The 21,743-nt window shown below is 34.1% G+C and overlaps 1 protein-coding gene across 1 annotated transcript in view; it reads right to left on the bottom strand.

The window, feature by feature from the left end:
• Positions 1-21,743, bottom strand: part of EYS (eyes shut homolog) — a 1,534,343-nt gene that overhangs the window by 1,130,920 nt on the left and 381,680 nt on the right. The window contains exon 10 of the mRNA XM_041742712.1: positions 14,000-14,113. Within this exon, the coding sequence (XP_041598646.1) occupies positions 14,000-14,113 (114 nt within the window). The remainder of the gene's footprint in view (positions 1-13,999; positions 14,114-21,743) is intronic.

Below are 21,743 nucleotides of genomic sequence, written 5' to 3'. Positions count from 1 at the left end.
GCTTCAGTCCATCCTCTCCCCGGGGTCCCGGGCACCCGGCGCGGTCCTGGCCCAGGGCCATGTTATAGGGCTGCCCACCCCCCTGGCCGAACACAAGGGCGGTACACCCGGGGGGTCTGAGCTCTCCTCTGGCCCGTGTCCCACACCCCCTTGGCAGACACTGTTGCCTGGAAAAAAGCACAAAGGCCCCAGAGGAGGGACCGCTGAGCACTACGGCAGGGAAACAAGGAGGGGGTTCTGATGCCCTGAAAACAGCCTTTTTTCACACCTTTGATTTTATGGGCTGAAAGAAACCTGCTGTGTTTTATCCGAATAATAAGTGCCTCCTATGACTCATGTCGCTCACCGGACCCAGAGCCACGGGTCGTCCCGATGAGAACAACGTGCGCCTTTTTTAAAATAATACAGCTAATGAATACATTCTGGAGCATGCAGAGGATGCCACCCAGCAACACAGGAGCTGCCCCAGGAAGCAAGACAAGGCCCAGCCTCGCAAAGTGTCTGCGGAGCAACCACATGCCCCTCCGTCTGGCGTTAACCAGGGCCCCCCCAACCACCCCACCCCATTTGTAAAAAAAAAAAAAAAAAAAAATAGGAGTTCTCCTTTTTTTTTTTTTTTTGCCATAAGTTAGGAAGGGTGCTGTATCCCCTCCCTTTCCCATGAGAATCCTTTATTTGCCCCAACTGAGGGGTGGGCATGGGGTGTTAAATAAGAACTGGAATAGGCAGGGGTGCTGTACAGAGGGGGCCAGGGAGGGGGCTGGTTGGTGGGCAGCAGTTCAGTGCACCTGAGGCTGGGGGTGCCCATGGCAGAGCCCTCCTGGTGGCTCAGGGGGTGAGCCCAGCTTCTCTGCCTCCTGTTCCACCGACTGGCTCCCGTATGCACTGTCCTCCTTCACCTCTGTGCTGGGCAGCTTGTCTCGGGCCTCAGGGCCCCTCAGCAGCCTCACTCCTTCCTCCAGGCCCATGTCAGACAGGGCGCCCAGCAGAAAGAAAGTTTCTTTCTTTTATGAAATGATTCCTCTCCAATTCCTACCTGCTTCTGGTCACCCACTGGTGCCTTCAAAGAGTTGTTTTTATAATTCGTTCAGACTTTACAATTGTCATCTGAGGAATAGTTTGTCTATATGCTGTTCGAGAGTTACTAGAAATCTCTAGGATTAATTTTTGCCTTTTTTGTGTGAGTTCTCCTAAATCCAGTTTATCCCAGATCTCTGAAAAGTCTGGTAATTGCTAAAATAAAATATTCAGTGTGCAGTTTTTTTCTAATCCCTTTATTCCCATTCAGCCCTATGCTTCTCCCATGAACCAACATCTCACTGTTATTATCTTCCCAATATTGTCATACTATATACCTTTCACAATTAACAACCTTCACCTATTATTTATTGAACATATATAATGCTCAATATATCTTCTTGATTCATTAAAACCTTCTCCAATGTAGTTAGATCCTATTGCTTTTAGCCCTCTGAAGGGCAGCTTTTTCCCTATACTACTGAAATTTCAGCGTTAAGAAGTGGGACAGAATTGCCCTTATTACTCACTGGCACACAATACATATATTTTTCTCTATATTTCCTCAATTCCTGGTAATTCAAGTCTTTTTTTTATGTGTTTCCTCTTCAGCTGTTAAGCACTGATGGAGAAAGATTACACAGATTTGAAGACTGATGCCAACATAAATTTATGATCTCTACCTTTGATCAAATCTCAATCCTGCCTTAGTTTTTACAATTAAAACCTTTTTCAGAGAAGATACATAAAACCTAGCTAGGATCTGCATAGGAACAGTGAGAAATTTATTGGTTCAAGCAGCAAAACATATGAATGGAAAAAGTGTGATGGGCTCAAATATATTAGGCACTAGAACTCTGCCGAATTTGTCTGTTTCTTCTTAGTTTTCCATATTATCTTGTTGCTTTCCTCTATGCTTTTTCAAACTGTTGTCCCCAAGTTAAGTAATTTTTTGCCAATAGTTGTGGACCCACATTCCATGTTTTGAATGCCAAATAGTCTAGGCAACATTTTCTCAAATTTTTCATTCTAAATCCCAAGAATGGTCTCTGACTCTGGCTTAGAGTAGATGCCAACTATAGTCAAAGTAGCAGCTTCTATAGAACCATGCGGTTAGAAGGATCATTTTCAAAGATCAATGTATCATTGGCATGTAGGGAAATGTATGATCAACTAAATATGAAACAGTTTACACTCTCCCTGATTCTCAATCATGTTACTGTTTCCATCACTCATAGAAAAGAGCCACACTTTTGAGTTACGGCAAAAATAGAGGTCATCAGATGATAACTTTCCCAAATTCCTACCCAAATCTGTAAAGTGTTACTAATATCACCATCTATCTTTTCCATTTGGTTAGTTTAAAAAAAATAATGACACATCTGTCCTTCTTCCTGTCTATAGCTAGTGTTGTCACCATATTTCTAGATCTTTGTCTCACCACATTCCACTGCCCTCTCTCTGTTAACTGTTCTGTTTCCTGTGGGTTTAGTCTCTACGATTGTACTAACATCATCCCATAAGGATACAAAAGTTAATATGTGTGATTGTATCCTGGCAGGAATGGGATGAGGTTCTCTAAATAGGAAATTTGAAGAGACTTTAGTATGAGACATGTATACTAAAACCACAAGGGACAGAGTGTGGTCTTGGTGCCATTCAGTGGGAAGGGGTTGAGGGAGCTGGTACTGGAACCTGAGACAGAAAGGCTATGTGGAAATCATTGCCTTAGAGAAGATATGATTATCACCAAGGGACACAACCCGCCAGTGGAAATCTGCAAGGAGAAGTGAGTGAATAATCATCTTGTGTCCTCCTCCTTTCCTTTTACTTCACACTGGACAAACTCAAAAGAAGGCAGAAGATACATATATAGTACGATTTAGCTTCCTAGATATAGAGCAGATCTGGAAGAACAAATGGAAGATAACCATGTATCTCATGAACCACTCAAAATTTCAGAGATAAAAAATATTTGTCTTTCAATCTTCCCCTTTAGACTTATATCTCCTTTCCCCATAACTTATCAAATATTCTCAAAGAGTAATTTAATCTTGCTATCTCCACATTCTCATCTATATATCCTCCATGTCTCATTCAATATCAACATCAATAACTAAACTTTTCTTATGAATATTTTCTTATGAAGGTCTTCAAGACCTCTCTAATTATTTTTCTGGACTGTACTGATACCAAAGTATACTGGGCTATCCAACAATATTTGACACTGTCTTATCATTTCTCCCCAATAGAAACATTCTTCTCTCACTTTTCCTATTGCCTCACGTTGTGTATTCTCTTCTCCATCCATTCTTTATATTTTAGGTGTCCTCAGTGCCTATCCCAAGAATTCTTTCCTTATTATTCTATATATTTCTTTCTAACTGATATTTTAGTAAACATAGTCTTTCCACTCTCTCCTGTGCTTCAGACACACATATTAGGATTATTTAATTGAGCCTTCTACCTTAATAATTTATTGTCTGACAAACTCAGTATGTTTGAAGCTCTGCTGATTTCTCTCTTCATTAAACACACTTTCTCTACCTCTGTGGCCCCAGTGCAATAACTCATTTTATCAACCCTGGGAATCTGAACATAACTTTTCTTTTCCTCAGTTTATACATGCAAACATAAGAGCTTATCTTGTTTGGTTTGTCACCTAAATATCATCTGATATTGTCCAGTTACCTCAAACTTTGCTTCCAAAACTATACTTTAGACAACAGCTTCATTATTGCAAGCACCTGAATTTTTTCTTTTTCCGGCATGTAACTCTTCTGTAAGAGAGAAACGAGTTCTACTTCACAGTTTAGATCAACTCTCAAAATGTATATGTTTTTCCCCAGATTAATGACTTGTTATTGGCCCTAGTAGTTCTTAGATGACATTTCTGATTTGGACTGTACTTAATACTCCAACCTCCTTGCCCGCAGGATAAATTTTGGATACACTGAATATCCTTGAGCCCTTCAAATTCCCATCCTTTCATTTGCTTCAGATCACTCTATTTTATTTTAAACTTCTTCTTGGAACATTCATTATACTAAGATATGCATAGCAGTTTAGAAATCATCAACATGTAGTTCTTTCAAGTTGAAGGGAAAAGTCTATTTTTCTCCACATGCTGGGAAAGAAGTCATTGATACATGTGGATAGATTTGATCAACCTAAAAAGCATATATAATGAAAAGGTAAAGGAGTTAGTACAGGATGCTGAATAATACCAGAAATTAAAGGTGAGTAATATCCTAGAAACCAAGAAAGGTAAGAATTAAAAAAAAGAAGAAGAAAATAAAACAACAGTGGTGTAATCATTTTCCAATTTTAGAGTTCAGATTATTATGAATACATTGTAAACTAATCCTTCTCTGTAAATTTCAACTGAATTATAATTTTCCCTAACTGTTAAGAGTATCAAGGGTACATTATTTCCTGTTGGTGATGCAAATCGAAAGTGATTAGTATAAAATGTAGGTTATAGTTAAGCATTTCTCTGAATTTGCCAGACCTGTCATCCTACCATTGCACATGCTGGGTTACCCAGATGGAAGAATTTCTACAACATCTTGTTGATTAAACTCCGTATCATGTTCAATATAATCCATTCATACTTATAGTCTGTGACAATACTTTTTTCATTTGATATGTTATTTTTACAGAAAATATCATCAAATATAATTACCCATACAAATGTAGTCTATAGGTTATAAAAAAAAAGGTAGGGGATATTAAATTGATAAGTAATAACTGTATTCATTAATAAGAAATGCAATTGGGAGCACCTAAGTGGCTCAGTTGGTTAAGCATCTGCTTTTGACTCAGGCAGGACATGATTTTAGAGTCCGGGATTGAGCCTTGCTTTGGGCTCTCTGCTCAACAGAGACTCTGCTTCCCCCTCTCCCTTTTGCCCCTCCCCCCCCACACACACTTGTTCTTTCTCTCTCTCTCTCTCTCTCTCTCTCTCTCTCTCATAAATGAATAAATAGGGGGCATCTGGGTGGCTCAGTGGTTGAGTGTCTGCTTTTTGTTCAGGTTGTGATCCCAGTGTCCTGGGACTGAGTGCTGAATCAGGCTCCCTACAGGGAGCCTGCCTCCCTCTCCCTATGTCTCTGCCTCTCTCTGTATGTCTCTCATGAACAAAACCTTTAAAAATAAATAAATAAATAAATAATGAATTGAAAAAATGCGATTGAAATCATACAATTAAATAAATACTTGATCAGGATAGTAAATACTGATGAATTCTAAAAACAGAGAAAGAAATTAATAAAAGAAGTATACAGAATTAATTCCCTCTTTAAATAATACAAAGAAATATACCTATCCTCTACTCAGGGTCCTTTTATTGTTAATGTCTAAATGGCCTCAGCATCTAAGAATTTCTGTCAAACTAAAGGTAATGATGTAATCACCAAGAAGTTGAACATAATACTCATTTTCAAACCAACATGTACTTCAAGCTTCTGGCTTAAATTGCTATGGAGAAGAAATAAGAGACAGAATCATCAACATTAACTACTAAATGAATATTTTTTCTATTGTATTGTTATGAACTCAGTACTTTACAGTTATCCCGATTTATTTGATGTCTCCATTAATACATTACTTTCATTAAGTGAATTAAATCAAATCTATTTTTGTTAATATACTCAACCGATCTGTAGTTGAGTTGAAGAAATTTTCCAGCCAAAATATTTTGTCCTCCAAGAATGTTTAGTATAGCTATAGACTGACTAGCATTTAATTACAGCATCTGTAGCTCCCCGTTGTAGCTCAAACCCAGAATGACTGAGATATGGCCTGTGAGGGCTGAAAAACTAATTGCTCCATTATCTGTACTCTAGTCTTTTTCACTTCAAAAGCACTTAAAAATATGTACTTAAATCTGCTTTCTAATTATAAGTTCCCATAATAGAGTGTCCTATCCAGAAAACAGCATTATTATTCTAGTTTTCAACACACTTAAGCATTTTTATTTTGCTGAGTTTCCTTTCTTCTATGTTTACTTTCTTTTGCAAACATGTTTAATGGCTAATTACCATTTCTGCTCTTTTATCTTAATTGCTACATATTTAGGGACATGTGTCATTAAAGCTTTAGCAGATAAGACATTTGCTCAAACAATATTTCTATTCTACTTGCACATATGTAGCCTTATTAAAATAACATTCTTATTAGTTTAAACATTTATTTTCTTGAGAAGCAAACAGTAATTTACAGCAAAGCCTGGTCTTCTCTGTATTAGATATTGGAAACCTTTATATTTTAGAAGAAAAGGGTAACAACTTAATTTTCATCACCAAAACATGTTAAAAATACAGACTATTGCTTTAACAATGATATATGCAAACTTATTTTCTCCCAGGATTCCTTCATTTAATGAAATTCAATATGAAAATAGTGCATTTTATGAATTATACAATCTTCAACAATTTTATTAGTTACTAATAAATATCCACTTAGGATTTTGGATTTATCAATCATAGTTTTCTATAGACAATTACATTAACTTAATATAGCTCAAAGTGTCACTAATGTGTAATAGGCACTTTGAGAGTTGTGGTCTTCTTCAGCTACTAAGAAAACACTCCAAGTTCTGCAATGGACTACCTTTTTAGTGCTTTACTGGCAAAGACAGTCCTGGCAGCAGCAATTTTCTGCCAGCAGCAATTTTCATTATAGGTGGTTATCATCATCTTTTCTTTACTCCAATTATATTTTGTGGTTGTAACTTTTAGAATTTAAAATTGCTGATTGAGTAAGGGCTATAGTATCAGTTGGCACTGATTATACATATATTTTTTTTCCTCTCCCTGTACTTTTTTAGTTTTATTATTTAGATTTTTTTAAATTTCAAGTTCTTACTTAAATTCTAGTTAGTTAACATATATGATTATATTCTTTAAATAAAGAGTAATAACTAGAATTTAAAGAACAGGAACTCATGCACAATTGCATATAGTTTTGGAGGGAAGAGAAGTATATTTAATCCTAGATATGTGTGTGTATGTATGTGCATAATTAGTAATTTTCTTTTTGTCTCATACATAGAAAATTTATACTTTGAGGCATTATTTATTACAATTTAATCCACACATGGAAACATGAAAAACCAACACTTGGTACATTTTGCACAGCAAGATCAATTATTATTACTGAACTCTTTTTGGAAGTGCTGTGTATAGAGGGCTTTACTAGAGGGTGCTCCAGTAAGCAATGATTGACTGTGGCAGCAGACTAGTTAATGACAACAGTGCTCATTGTGAATGACTGATTTGTATCCTCTTGTTTAATTAAAATATAAAATTGTGGTATCTAAAATGTAGAACATGCATCTAGTCCATATCTTGCTTTCTTACATGAAAAGCATTTGGTTTTCTTGACAGAAATCATAAAAACTACCTCTATTAGAGAAGTTGAAAACCAATTTGTATTTACTAAAACACTGTTCACTGCTGAAGAAAAATTCAGTTCATAGTAAACAGAAAACAAAATAATAATACCCCTTCTTTCTGAAGGAAATGCATCTTTGATATTTATTTTCTAAGTTTGTTCCTAAGACTAGAACTTGGAGGAGAGCCTAGATTAAATTCAAAACTAACCACTAGCAACTCTAGTGGATGAACACCTCATGGAAAAAGAATTGTTGTATTAAGGAACTTATTATCCATATTTATTTGTTCTTTTAAAAAATAGAAGAAAGAGATTCTACAGATTTCAAAAGAGATATATAACATTAATAACATGTGTGAAATATATGCTATTTGTGGAGCATCTATAATTATAATGCTAGAAACTAACATGCATAAAAACACTGCATTATTCAGCTCTCCAGAATAATTATACAAAGATTTTTCTAATTATTTCTATTGTTCCCATAAGTAGACTATGTAATCACAATCTACTTTTTGGATAAATTTCTTTCTCTAGTGTATGCTTTAGTAAGTTATAACTAGCAATGAAATATAACTTCTACAGGTGGCAAATGTTTGAACCAGGGTATATTCTTAAACACTCAAAGTACTATTACAAACCCACATATTTGATATACAGTAACTGTACATATTCTTTAAATTTTCCAAAAAAGGGAGGTTTGTAATTTATAAATTCCCAAACATGTATATTATTTTTTTGGCATCAATTTTACTGAAAATGAAAATCAGGATATTACCCTAATATAGTAGAGCAGAATTTACATTTCCTATAAAGAGCAAGATTTTCTATATACTTTAATAAAGTATATATATTAGTGTAGATAAAGACCAATAAATAACTCTTGGACTATACCAACAGATAGCCACAACAACTAGCTTATAAAATAGGTTATTGTTTGATCATTTTCTACACCAAGGGTCAGCAAATGTTTTCTGAAAGGGCCAGGCAATAAATAATTTAGGTATTGCCGGCAGAGAGCACATACACTCTGTTGCAGCTGAAACAGCCATCAACAGTACACAACTTAATGAGTGTAGTGATGTTTGTGAAATATACAAAATAGGAAGGGCCTGGATTTTCCTACCTAACATAGTTTGTTAAATTGTCTACTCAATACAAAATAACTAACCTTACTGAATTAATAAATTACCTAAATATTTTTAATTTAATCTTATGATTTTTAGTGTATTTTGCTGAAGTTCCCTTTTTCTGTATTTTTTTAAAAAGATTTTATTTATTTATTCATGACAGAGAGAGAGAGAGAGGCAGAGACACAGGCAGAGGGAGAAGCAGGCACCATGCAGGGAGCCCGATGTTGGACTCGATCCCTGGTCACCAGGATGACATCCTGGGCTTAAGGTGGTGCTAAACCGCTGGGCCACCAGGGCTGCCCTTTGTATATTATTTTTATCTCTTTTTGGAACATTGCAAAATTGCTAACAATCTTATACTTAATTAGAAAGTAAAAAATTGCAAATTTAAAAGAAAAAATTATATATATGCATATATATATTTCCTGTAGAAATGATCCGTAACTGTATTAAACAGACATGTTTTCCAAAAAATATATTTATTTATGGCATTTTAAAAATCAATTCCATGAAATTTTCAAGGAAGTGTTTATGAGCACTAAAGGGGTGAATTTTAGGAAAAAATATTAGTTGCTGCAAAGAAAAAAAAAGCACTTCTAATTTTAATGGCTTACCACAATAAAAACTTTCATGTCTTTTTGTTCACTCAGTACAATCAGGGTATTTCTGGCTCATGGACATATTTATACTTGGAGATTTAGGGACCCATGCTTTTCTATCTTCTCGTTCTTCTTTCCTCTAGTTTTTTAGATATCTCACTTCCAACAAGAGTGGAGAAGAATAAAGGGAACAAAAGATTTATAGAACAGTTTTTATGGACCAGAGTACAAGATTAAAACTATGATCAATTTTCTATGGGTTGGGATTAATTCACACGGTCCCAAATATATGGAAGATAATTGAGCTTATGCCAGAAACAATGTAAAAAGAGGAACAAGCAACTAGGTTCTGCTATACAAGACAAATTTTCTAGCAGACAGAAGTATAATAATATAAAGTGAGTTAAAAATTGTCAAAAATGTGTTTTTGATTGTATAGTGTATTTCTAGTAGTATAAATTTCATTACATGCCATTATTTCCAGAAAAAATACTATATGCATTATTAGGAACATCCATTTTATATCATTTTAACTTTGTTTTTGCTTTTATGTTTTATTCATGTCTTGGCGTGAAAACTCATTAAGCATTTTATTTGTTTTACGAATCTATGGCATTACGATTAACTAAAGAATTTTTCAAAAAAAAAAGAATTTTTTCCTTTGTTATAATTATGGACTGCAATATTTAGTATATGAAAAGGTAAAACATTTATGATGACCTAAAATGATTTTTTACATATTTTCTGTTTTCTTTAAGTATAAGTTATTTTGAATCAGAAATTATTTATTTGTGATCATTTACTTTTTAATTAAACTTTTTTGTTTTAGAATAGTTTTAAATTTACTGAACAATTACAAAGATAGTTCAGAGGGTATTGTATACTCTGCAACCAGTTTCCACTATTACTAATAATCTGATGTTAGTGCAGAACTTTTGTCACACCAAATTAGCCAATATTGATACACTATTATTAACCAAAGTCCATATTTTATTTGAATTTTCTTAGTCTTTTATTTTTTTAAATTTACTTATTTGAGAGTCAGAGCAGGGATAGGAACAGAGAGAGAGAAAAATTCAAGCAGACTCCCTGCTGAGCGCAGAGCCCAGACATGAGGCTCTATCTCATGGAGGTAGACTATGGAGACTATGACCTGAGCCGAAATCAAGAGTTGGATGCTTGAAAGGGAGATTCAGACAGATACCGTAGATATCCCTAAGGATACTCCAAGGGTATCCTTAGATACCCTAAGGAAACTACAGTTTTCTTAGTCTTAAACTAATGTCTTTTTCTTTTCCAGGATACAATGCAGGATACCACAAACTGCTAGTACTCATGTTTCTTCAGGCTCCTTTGGCTTTGAAAATTTCTCAGATTTTCCTTGTGTTTTGTTTTTTTTTCTGGAAATATACTTGACATATGATATTACCTTAGTTTCAGGCATACAACATAGTGATTCAACATTTGTTTACATTATGAAATGCTCACCTCGATAGGTGTAATGACCATGTGTCACTATAGAGTTACTACAATTATTATATGCCCTCTGCTGTATACCACATCTTTATCCCTTCATTTATTGATGAACACTTATGATGCTTTTGTAACTTGGCTATAGTAAGTAATTCTGCAATGAACATAGGGGTGTATATACCTCTTTGCATTAGTGTTTTCAGTTTCTTTGGATAAATACCCAGAAGTGGAATTGATGGATCATATGGTAGTTTTATTCTTAACTTTCCAAAGAACTTCCATACTGTTTTCCATAGAGACTGTACCAATTTACACTTTCATCAACAGTGAACAAAGGCTCACTTTCTCCACATCCTTGCCAACACTTTTTATTTCTTCTCTGTTTGATACTAGCCAATCTGACAGGAGTAAGTGATGTCTCATTGTGGTTTTGATTTGCCTTTCCCTGATGATCAGTGATATTGAGCATCTATTTATATGTCTATTGGTCATCTGTGTGTCTTTTTTGGAAAAGTGTCTGACTATTCGGGTCCTCTGCCCATTTTTTTAACTGCATGTTTTTGTTTTCTTGGTGTTGAGCTGTGTGAGTTCTTTATATATTTTGGATATTAACTCCTTTTGAAATATATCATTTGCAAAAACTTCTCCCATTCAGTAGGCAGTCTTTTCATTCTGCTGATGAGTTCCTTCAGGAAAAGTGACCAGCTACACACAAAATAATCAAATTGGATCACTTTCAGGCAGCCCGGATGGCTCAGTGGTTTAGTGCTGCCTTCAGCCCAGGGCCTGATCCAGGATCGAGTACCATGTTGGGCTCCCTGTGGGGAGCCTGCTTCTCCCTCTGCCTGTGTCTCTGCCTCTCTCTCTCTCTCTCTCTCTCTCTCTCTGTGTGTGTCTCTCATGAATAAACAAAATCTTTAAAAAATATTGGATCACTTTCTTACACGATATACAAAAGTAAACTCAAAGACTTTAACTTAAGACATGAAACCACAAAATTCTTACAAGAAAAATAGGCAGTAAACCCAGAGACATCAGTCTTAGGAATACTTTTTTGGATCTATTTCCTTTGGCAAGGATGACAATAGCAAAAATAAATAATTACTACTATATTAAACTAAAAATCTTTTGCACAAACTTCTCTTGCTTTCCATGACCTTGATAGTTTCGAGGAGTACTAGCTAGGTATTCTGTAGAATTGGGATGTGTTTGATGACTTTATCATGATTAGACAGGGTAATGTGTTTTTAAGAAAAAATCACTATGATAAAGTGTCATTTTCATTACTTTGAATCAAATGCCTATGCTCTTAATATCATCTAGCACTGTTGATGTTAACTTTGGTGATTTGTGTTAGGCAGTGTTTGTCAGGTTTCTCCACTGTAAAGTTACTCTCTCCAAACCCCCATTTCCAAGATGTGCACTTTGGAAGACAGTCACTAAGCGCAGCCCAAATTTAAGAGGTGGGAAGTTATGTTCTATCTCCTTGAGTGTAAGGTATCTTCATAAATTATTTGGAATTATTTTGTATAAAATATGTATCTATGATTCTCATGCATTTATTTATCAATCATTGATTTTTCTCAGTTTGGACTCATGGATATTTATTTTATATTTTGAGTAATAATCCGTTACTTCTTTATTTTCTTGCTCAAATTACTCTAGCTTTGGCAGTGGGCTCATGTGTCCCTTGGACATACTCTCATCATTTTGTGGAGTACCTCATTGCTTTCTGGCATTATAAGACTTTCCACACTCATTTGTATATTCTGTGTTTTAGTCCTAGAATCAGCTGGATCTCTAAAGAACTCTCAATTCTTTTATTGAAGAATGGTATAAGAAACTAAGGTCCAGGTAATGGTCAAACTTGTCATTTTTCAAATGAAATCTATTTTTTTTAACATTACTGGGATTGCTTAGTAATTTTCTATGTACCTTTAAAGATGTATAATAAAATAAGTATGTACTCAGTCATACCTAATCAAACATTTGCAAATAGTGCCTATTTCATGATGTATATATACATACATATATATGTACATATACATATATACTAACATATATGTTATATATGTGCTATATATGTTAGTGTGTATTTATATGTAAGAAAATTATTTAAAGTTGATGATTATTAATTTCTGGTAGGCAATGGAATATTTCTTACTATATTCAAATCAAAGAAGTAAGTATATTCATATCTCCATTTAATAGATAAGAGAACTACAATGTAGTGAGTTTATATAGATACAAAATATTTGAAATTTGTCAGCAGTCATATTTTTTTCATTAATAATTATAGGAAGATCTAAGAAAAATTAGATACAACATTTACAAAACCTAGATTGATTGTATTTAGTTGAACAATGCAATGGTTAATTTTATGTGGCAATCTGGGCCACAGGGTGCTCAGATAAAACATCATTTCCAAGTGTGTCTGTGAGGGTGTTTCCTGACAATATTAGTATTTGAATCAGTAGATTCAGTAAAGTAGATTGCAGTTCCCAAACTGGGCAGGCATCAGTCAATCCATTGATGTCCTGAGTAGCACAAAAACTAAAGAAAGGGAGGATGTGCTACTTTTCTGCCTACCTGCTGAGTTGAGGTGTGGGTTTTCTCCAGTCCTTGAACTGAGCTTTATACTATCCACTCCTCTGGTTCTTAAGCCTTTTGATTCAAGACTAGAATTACATCACTGGCTCTCCTGGGTTTCTGGCTTGCAAATAGCAGAACATGAAACTTGCAACCTCCATGAGTGTGTGAGCCAATTCCTCATAATGAATTGCTATAATACATAGATACAGATAAATAGATATATCTCCTATTGGTTCTGCTTCTCTGGAGAACCCTGGCTAATTTAAATTCCATACCTCAGAAAAAAGATACCGAAGTCCAAGGAAGTATCCAGTGATTTACTTTTTATACACTAGTTTGCACAATGATTTACAAACAATATTTAGTTTAATAAGAAAGAAGAAAGAAAGAAGAAAGAAAGAAAGAAAGAAAGAAAGAAAGAAAGAAAGAAAGAAAGAAAGAGAAATAACCTAACAGTTTCATGAGAAATTGAATTAGTAGAAAAAAATACTTAAAATATAATTCTATAAACTGGTAATAAATTCCTTACTTTTCATTTTGTCATTTGGCTGTATCGGTGGCCTTTCCAATAGAAAAACAAGAAACTCCTCTGTTTTAGTGGATGTATAAACAAAGCTTATTTCACTCTAGTTTCTGCCAAAGGGATAACTTGGTCACTTTAGAAGCTGACTTTAAGCAAATGAAGGACTAATAATGTTGTTGGAAGACTGAAATGAGTTCAGATAAGAGACAGAAATACTTTTTAAAGTTAATTATGTTTGCTTTTCCTTTTCCCTTGGTGTTCATTACCTTTAAATGGAGCCACACAATGGCAGAAGTAATTACCAGGTTGGTCAATGCAGGTAGCTCCATTCTTGCATGGATGTGAAACACACAAATCGCCATCTATTTCACATCTTGAACCTTTGAAAAAATAATAAAAAACGTTAAGTTTTAATAAGGCAACCAGGTGTCAGGCTATAATTCTTAAATTTGTCCAAATCTTTTACTCCTTTTGGGGTGATATCTGAGACTAAACTCCTCAAATAAAAATGCCACATATATTAGTGTCAAAATCAATTCATGTCACCTTACTACAAACTGCAACAACTTCTCTTAGAATTACTAAATGCAGACTAATTTCCTCTGAATCGGTAGGACTTCAAAGTCTCCTTACATGTGAAATAATTTATGTTCTGCTTTGGAGTCTAGAGACAGAACAGATATTTCAAGTTATTGAGATGCAAATCAAATGTTAGTCTAAGGGAAATAAAAAAGGAACAAAAAGGAAATACTAGTGAATCAATAGCATCCTGATGTATGTCCACCAGGGCTAAATGTTTTTTATAAGGCACAGTTGCCAAATGCTACTTACCAATAAAGCCAGTGGGACACAAACATTTGAATTTATCCATGAACTCTGTAGATGTAGTGCTATGAAGGCAGGGGGATGAATCACATTTCTTTTTATTATTTTCACAAAGCAAGTCTATATGGAAAGAAAATAAATCATAAGTATTCATTAACTATATAGTTTTCACATTTTATTTTTTCCTTTCCTTTTTTAAAAAAGATTTTATTTATTCATGAGACACACACAATGAGAGGCAGAGACATAGGCAGAGGGAAAAACAGGCTTCCTCTGGGAAGCCTGATGCCAGACTCCATCCCAGGACCCTGGGATCACAACCTGAGCCAAAGGCAGATGCTTAATCACTGAGCCATCCAGGTACCCCTCTTTTCCTTTTTAAAAAAGTAATCTCTATGCCCAATGTGGGACTCAAACTCACAACCCTGAGATCAAGAGTCGTATGCTCTATGACTGAGCCAGGTAGACACCTCTTAATATTTTCTTTTAACTAGTTCTGCAGTGCAGATTTTACATTAATGTTCCACTTAGAACTGTGTTGCTAAAACTGACTTTTATGTTATGTTATGTCACTTGGATTGTTTGCTAATTTGCAAAGAGTTGAAAATATAGCCTAAACTGACACTGAATTGATTCTTAAGAATTTTGATAGGTTTTTTTTTTTGGCAATTTTAAACAAGAATAGAAAAATTGGCATTGACACATAACACATGGTATCCACAAATTAGATGAATAGAAATATTTCTAATATTCTTAAATGTTTTTCTCTAAAATGGTGAAATGAATCTGTGTGGAGAAAAATTAATATAATAGATACCTAAATGGAAAAAAGCATATCTAACTAAATAGAAAATGCATTTGTATTATTATCATTGACAAAATATTAAGTGAAAATATGACAGAACATTAAGTTACGGCAGCCCGGGTGGCTCAGCGGTTTAGCGCCGCCTTCAGCCCAGGGCGTGATCCTGGAGACCCGGGATTGAGTCCCACGTCAGGCTCTCTGCATGGAGCCTGCTTCTCCCTCTGCCTGTGTCTCTGCCTCTCTCTCTGTGTGTCTCTCATAGCAAAATAAATAAAATTTAAAAAAAGAAAGAAAGTATCTTGAGTTTTTATTGATGATAAATAGTACATTAAGTTTTAATAGGTGACCACACAATATCTGAAGATGATAATTCTTTTTTTATTTTAAAGATTTTTAAAAATTTTTTATTTTTATATTTTTTTAAAAGATTTATTTATTCATGAGAGACACAGAGAGAAGCAGAGATACAGGCAGAGGGAGAAGCAGGCTCCCGACAGGGAAGCTCCATGTGGGACTCTAGGATTACACCCTGGGCTGAAGGCAAAGGCTCAACTGCTGAGCCTCCCAGACATCCCTGTTTTAAAGATTTTATTTGAGATAGAGAGCAAGTGAGAGAGAGAGAAAGAGAGAGAGCATGAAGAGGGGGAGGGACAAAAAAAAAAAAAGGGAGAAGCAGGCTTTCCTTGAGTAGGAGCCAAATGACGCGCTCTATCCTAGGACCCTGGGATTACAACTGGAGTGGAAGTCAGACACCCAACCAGCTGAGCCACCCAGGTGCCCTTGAAGATGATCATTCTTAAGGTTAAACAAATAAAACCAGTTTCTCAGATTTAATAGGAAAAAATTAGCTGTTTCATTCATCGTTTTCAAAACAAATTTGACTTACTGCTTAAAGATTATGCAGGACTTTATTTTTGAATCATTCACATAGAATTAGAATTAGGAACAGTTTTTGGAAGTTAGATTTTGGACAACATTTCAGCTCATAATGATAGTATTTGAGAGTACTTGCTTGCATATAAAGTATTAAGGGTCTTACTACTTTTTCCAATGTTGGAAAACAAAGGTCTATTACTGAAGTTTCCTCTTAATGTAAAAAACAAAAACAACAACAAAAAAACATAAATATTTAAAAACATAAACAAGCTCTTTATCAAAATAAGTAAATATATAATGACAAGGGCTACTGTAAGAGTTACCAGAGTAACAGAATGGAATATGGTATAAAAAGAAATATTAAAAGTTTTAAGTATAAATGTAATGAGGGTGGTGCCTGGATGGTGGAGTAGGTTAAGTGCCTGACTCTCCGTTTCAGCTCAGGTCGTCATCTCAAGGTCATGAAATCTAGCCCTGTGGCCACAGCCTCCATGCTCAGCACCAAATCTGCCAAAGATTCTCTCTTCTTCTCCCTCTGCTTCTTTCCCCACTCACATGTGCATGCTTGATCTCTCTCTCTCTCAAATAAAATAGGTAAGTCTTAAAAAATCATAATAAATATAAGTGCAATGGATTTCAGTTGATAAATCTTAAAAAACCTGGTTTATTTACAAAGCAAAATATTCATTCAACACAAAATATACCTATTTCTGTGATTATGTGAAGATATTGTAAAATAATCTAAACAGATATTATATATTAAACTGTTCTAGTGGAAAAATAAATTAATATCCATGTCTGCTAGATGAATTGTATCTTCTAAAAATAAGGAGTTACTTCCACCTCAAATTAACCTTCAGGTATCATAGTTTTGGTTAGCATGTGTGCCTACCTTGAAATCCATTCTGACACAGGCAGTAAAGGTTCTGTAAAGATGAACACAAGTGCCCCCATTTGCACAGGCATCACTTAGACACTCATCTAACTCAATCTCACAGTTATTATTTAGAAACAAGCAAAATATTCACTTCATTATAAATGTGTCACTGATACACATTGCAGCTAAGTCTAAGATTATGTTCAGAATATATAAGATTTTCAACTTGTCTGCAAAAAATCAACACAGCACCTAATGTCAACTAGGTATTTACTCTTTCTGTTTTTGTTTTGATGTAACTACAACTGTGGTTTTATTCTCCTCTCAGTGAACCTAGAAGAGTTCAAAATTTACATTATTTCCTTAAAATTAAACACATGCATGACTGTTTATATATGATTGCATAATGTTAACCAAATTGAGTATCTCTGATGCCTTTCGTTGAGAAACAGTCCATTATATATATTTGAGTCCTTTCTGAAATTCCTTAAAAAAAAACAAAACAAGACAGATTAAACCTTCTCAATTCCTTGATTCTTTAAGTTACTGTTAGCTTGCAAATTGGCCCCTGTACATAGAGGGCAAGAGGAGACAGAAATTTTGTATTCCTTCTATGATTTCTAATCTGTTGGCATGACATTGTTCATAATATTTCCTATGATCTTTTAAAGTTTCTGTAATATTGTAATGATGTCCCCCTTTCATTCCTGGTATTGATAAAGTGTATGTATGTGTCTCTCTCTCTCTCTTTTCTTAGTCTAACTAAAGATTTATCAATTCTATAATCTTTTCAAAAAACCAGATTTTTGAGTGGTTGATTCCCCATATTGTTTTCTGTTTTCTACTTTACTGATTTCTAAGTTGTTTTTCTCATCAATTTCTTATGGATTTAATTGCTTTTCTTTTCAAGCTTGTCGAGGTGTAAGCTTAGATGACTGACTTTAGGTACTTTTTTCTAATATAAACATTGAAAGCCATACACTTTAAGCACTTTTGTAGCATACATTTTGGATTTCTGTATTCATTTCCATTCCACTTAAATTTTTTTTTTCAAATATCTCCTGTTGGTACACCTGAGTGGGTCAGTGGTTGAGTGTCTGCCTTCAGCTCAGGACATGATGCTGGGGTCCTGGGATCGAGTTCCGCATTGGGCTCCATGCAAGGAGCCTGCTTCTCCCTCTCCCTGTGTCTTTGCCTCTCTTTCTGTCTCTCATAAAAAAAACAAATAAAATCTTAAAACAAAACAAAACAAAACAAAACAAAACACCAAATATCTCCTGTCATATTTTTTTGTGTTATTTAGATGTAGTTTAATTTCCCAAATGCCTTTCTGGAGTTTTTAGTTAATTCCATTGTGATCTTCTTAAACCTAATATATTGCCCATGTGGAGGATGTTCTATGTGTCTTTAAAAGGAATACATATTCTATCATTCTGCTATAGGTGGGTGGAGTTTTCTATAAATGTCAGTTGGACCTGTTGGTTGATGTTATCTCTTCCATATATTTACTGATTTTTCATGTAGCTGTTCTTTTGGTTATTATGATGAAATTATTGAAATCTCCAATACCTCTTAATTAATGTATTTCTCTTTTGAAGTTTCATTTTTGGTTAGTGCATATTGGAGTTTTGTTGATAGATAATGCATATACTTATAGTTGTCATGTATTTCTGATGTATTGATCCTTTTGTCATCGTGAAATTTTGCTGTCTCATAACATTTCTTGTCTTACACTCTATTTTGTCCAATATTAAGAAAGCTCCTCAAGTTCTCTTATGTTTACTCTTCACATGATATATGTCTTAGGTATCATTTACATTTTAATATATTTGAGTCTTTGAATATGAGCACATAATTTAATCTTACTTTCTTATCCGATCTGACACTTAGTCTTGTGATTAGAGTGGGCCCCAGTGTTAGTTTTAGAAGACAAAAATCTTCGAAGCAGCTGTTATAAATAGGTTCAAAGAATTAAAGAACACTGTATTTAAAGATTAAAATATGATGAAAAGTTCATAGCAAGTATGAAATTCCAATAGAGAAGAACTATAAAATAAACAATTAAAAATAAATTCTAAAAAATAAAAAAAAATAAAAATAAAAATATAAAAAAATAAAAATAAATTCTATAAAAAAATAAATTCTATACTTGAAAATTGAAATAACTGAAATGAAAAGTTTTCTAACTGGGCTTAATAGTAGATATTAGATGACTAAAGAAAGTCTCAGAACTCTAAAACAGATTAATAGAAATTACATATGATAACCAGAATCCTCTAGCATCCACTGAAACACTAATCCCATAAAATTTAACTTTGTTGCCAAATCATTGGCCTCTGTTGCATAACATGAAGTTGGGTTTTAATTATATTTCTAGGTTCCCACTTCTATCCCTTAAATATCCCACAGTCCAATTATAAATATAGTTAAAAAGAAACAAGTACTAAATTCCTATGGAGTAATTTTTACTCGTTTGAACTTTAGTGTGCATAAAAACCAGATTATATTGATGCAGACTTTAAGAAACAGCTATATGAAACTCATCTTGTGTCACCTGCAAAGATGTCTTAGAGAAGTTACCCATACCCTCTCTAAGAGGACCTTTTAGAGACATTTCTTTCTAGCTTTGGGATTAAGAGCAATTATTCTTCCTCTGAAATCAACAATGCATTGCTACAAAATGAGCACTGCTAATGGTGTAACTTGTCACCAGCTTTTCTTGTGCACTGCGTGCTAGTCATATTTGGATCAAGTTAGTGGCCCATCTAAAATCCTTAAGATATGGCCTTTTAGCCATTTTCTTGAATTCCTTTTATAAACCCACACTTTGTTCCCTCTAGCTTTGACATTGAGACTAAGTTTCTTCTTTTTTTTTTTTTTAAGATTTTATTTATTCATGAGAGACAGAGAGAGACAGAGAGAGAGAGGCGAGACACAGGCAGAGGGAGAAGCAGGCTCCACTTAAGGAGTCCGATGTGGGATCTGATCCCAGTACCCCAGGATCACGCCCTGAGCCGAAGGCAGATGCTCAACCGCTGAGCCACCCAGGCACCCAGGGACTAAGTTTCTATATTCTATTTTACTTGTCTCAAATCTTCTTAAGGACAGGCCTGACTGGTACACACAAAGAAGTGGGCAGATAGGTAAATGGATTAGTGGTATGATTTAGGGAACCCAGACTGATTTGCTTTGGAGCTCCTGTCTCAGCTTTTTGGAATGAACTTTCAAAAGGCTCCTTCACAGAAATTTCAGGGACTCAAAGTCCTTGGCAGGAGACATTACAATAGGCAACATTTTTATAGAGAGATCCAGAAGAGGCTATGAGGGGAAAGCCACATGTCTTTTGGTAATCAAATGAATTAGTCTATGGGTACAAATAGCCAGAAATATATGGGGTGATTCTAGAGTGAGAGATTACATTAAAATGAATAAAGTATAAAGAATAAGAAATTTAACAGCGATTGCTTGGATTTGAATTATAGCTGTCACTTACCAGATGAGAGACATAAGCAACTTAATATACCCTCTATTTATCTAAATCCCACACCTTTAAAATAGAAATAAGAACAGTACCCGCTTTCTAAGGTTGTTATAGGGACTACAGAAGTAAGTAGATGTAAAGATAGTAAACACTGTGTAATTGTGACGCAGATGGTTTGATCTAGAGATATGTAAACCATAAACTAAAATAGATAATTTTAGAGACCATTACTTTAAGCTTTTGTCTGATAAATCACTTGTTTCTAAAATCATAGCAAGAGAGAGATGCACAGAAACTCAATAAAACATTTTTTCACAGTTAAAAGAAGCAATCTTTTATTTCACAAAATGGAAATCATGCTCTGTTTTGGCTTATAAGCTATTGTATCTATAACAGAGTTGAATAAAATACCACCTTCAGGCTCTCAGTTTGATTATATATGTATATACAAATATATATATATACACTCATATATATACACAAATATAAAAATATAAAATATATCACAATATGCATATATATATGTTGTATATATATTGCAAATTTGCAAGATTGATAAGAATATTTTACAATTTATCAGCTTTCAACTTTTTCTAAAGGAATTTATTTTTCTCTTGTTAAGTCCATACTTCTGCTCTATATAATTCCTTATTTTTATAGAAACCACTATTATCTTATTCAAATATCTTAATCAAGTAGAAGAAATGATTATAAATTAACTTCACTTCAAAATATACTAAAATAGGTTTTTTACAATTAGCTACAAAGTCTCTTTTGCATAATTGAATAATTTGCAGAATGATGTTATAGCAATCATGGCTGAATATAACACTGAAAACTTTATATTTCAAGAAATATAAAGAAAATATAGATGAAAGAAATAAAGAAATAAAGAAAACTTTATATTTCAAGAAAACTGAGGTTTAACTTCTGTGTTGTAGTGATTATAAAATTGAGAACCACACATCCTAGCTTACCTAGTGATAGTCAAAGAACTAGTTATTTTTATGAGTTTCACACTAACCTTGTATAAACTTATACATTTAAATTCAAGTATTTCATGAGAGAGGAGATATTTTCACAAAATGTTATTGAAATTGTTGCAGTATTTATTTAAAAACAAACAAACAAAAACAAGTTGAGCAT

Source organism: Vulpes lagopus, chromosome 1, assembly GCF_018345385.1.
Source record: "Vulpes lagopus strain Blue_001 chromosome 1, ASM1834538v1, whole genome shotgun sequence".
Lineage (NCBI taxonomy): Eukaryota > Metazoa > Chordata > Mammalia > Carnivora > Canidae > Vulpes > Vulpes lagopus.
Note: the sequence above shows the minus strand (reverse complement) of the source record. Positions and strands in the feature narration are given on the sequence as shown.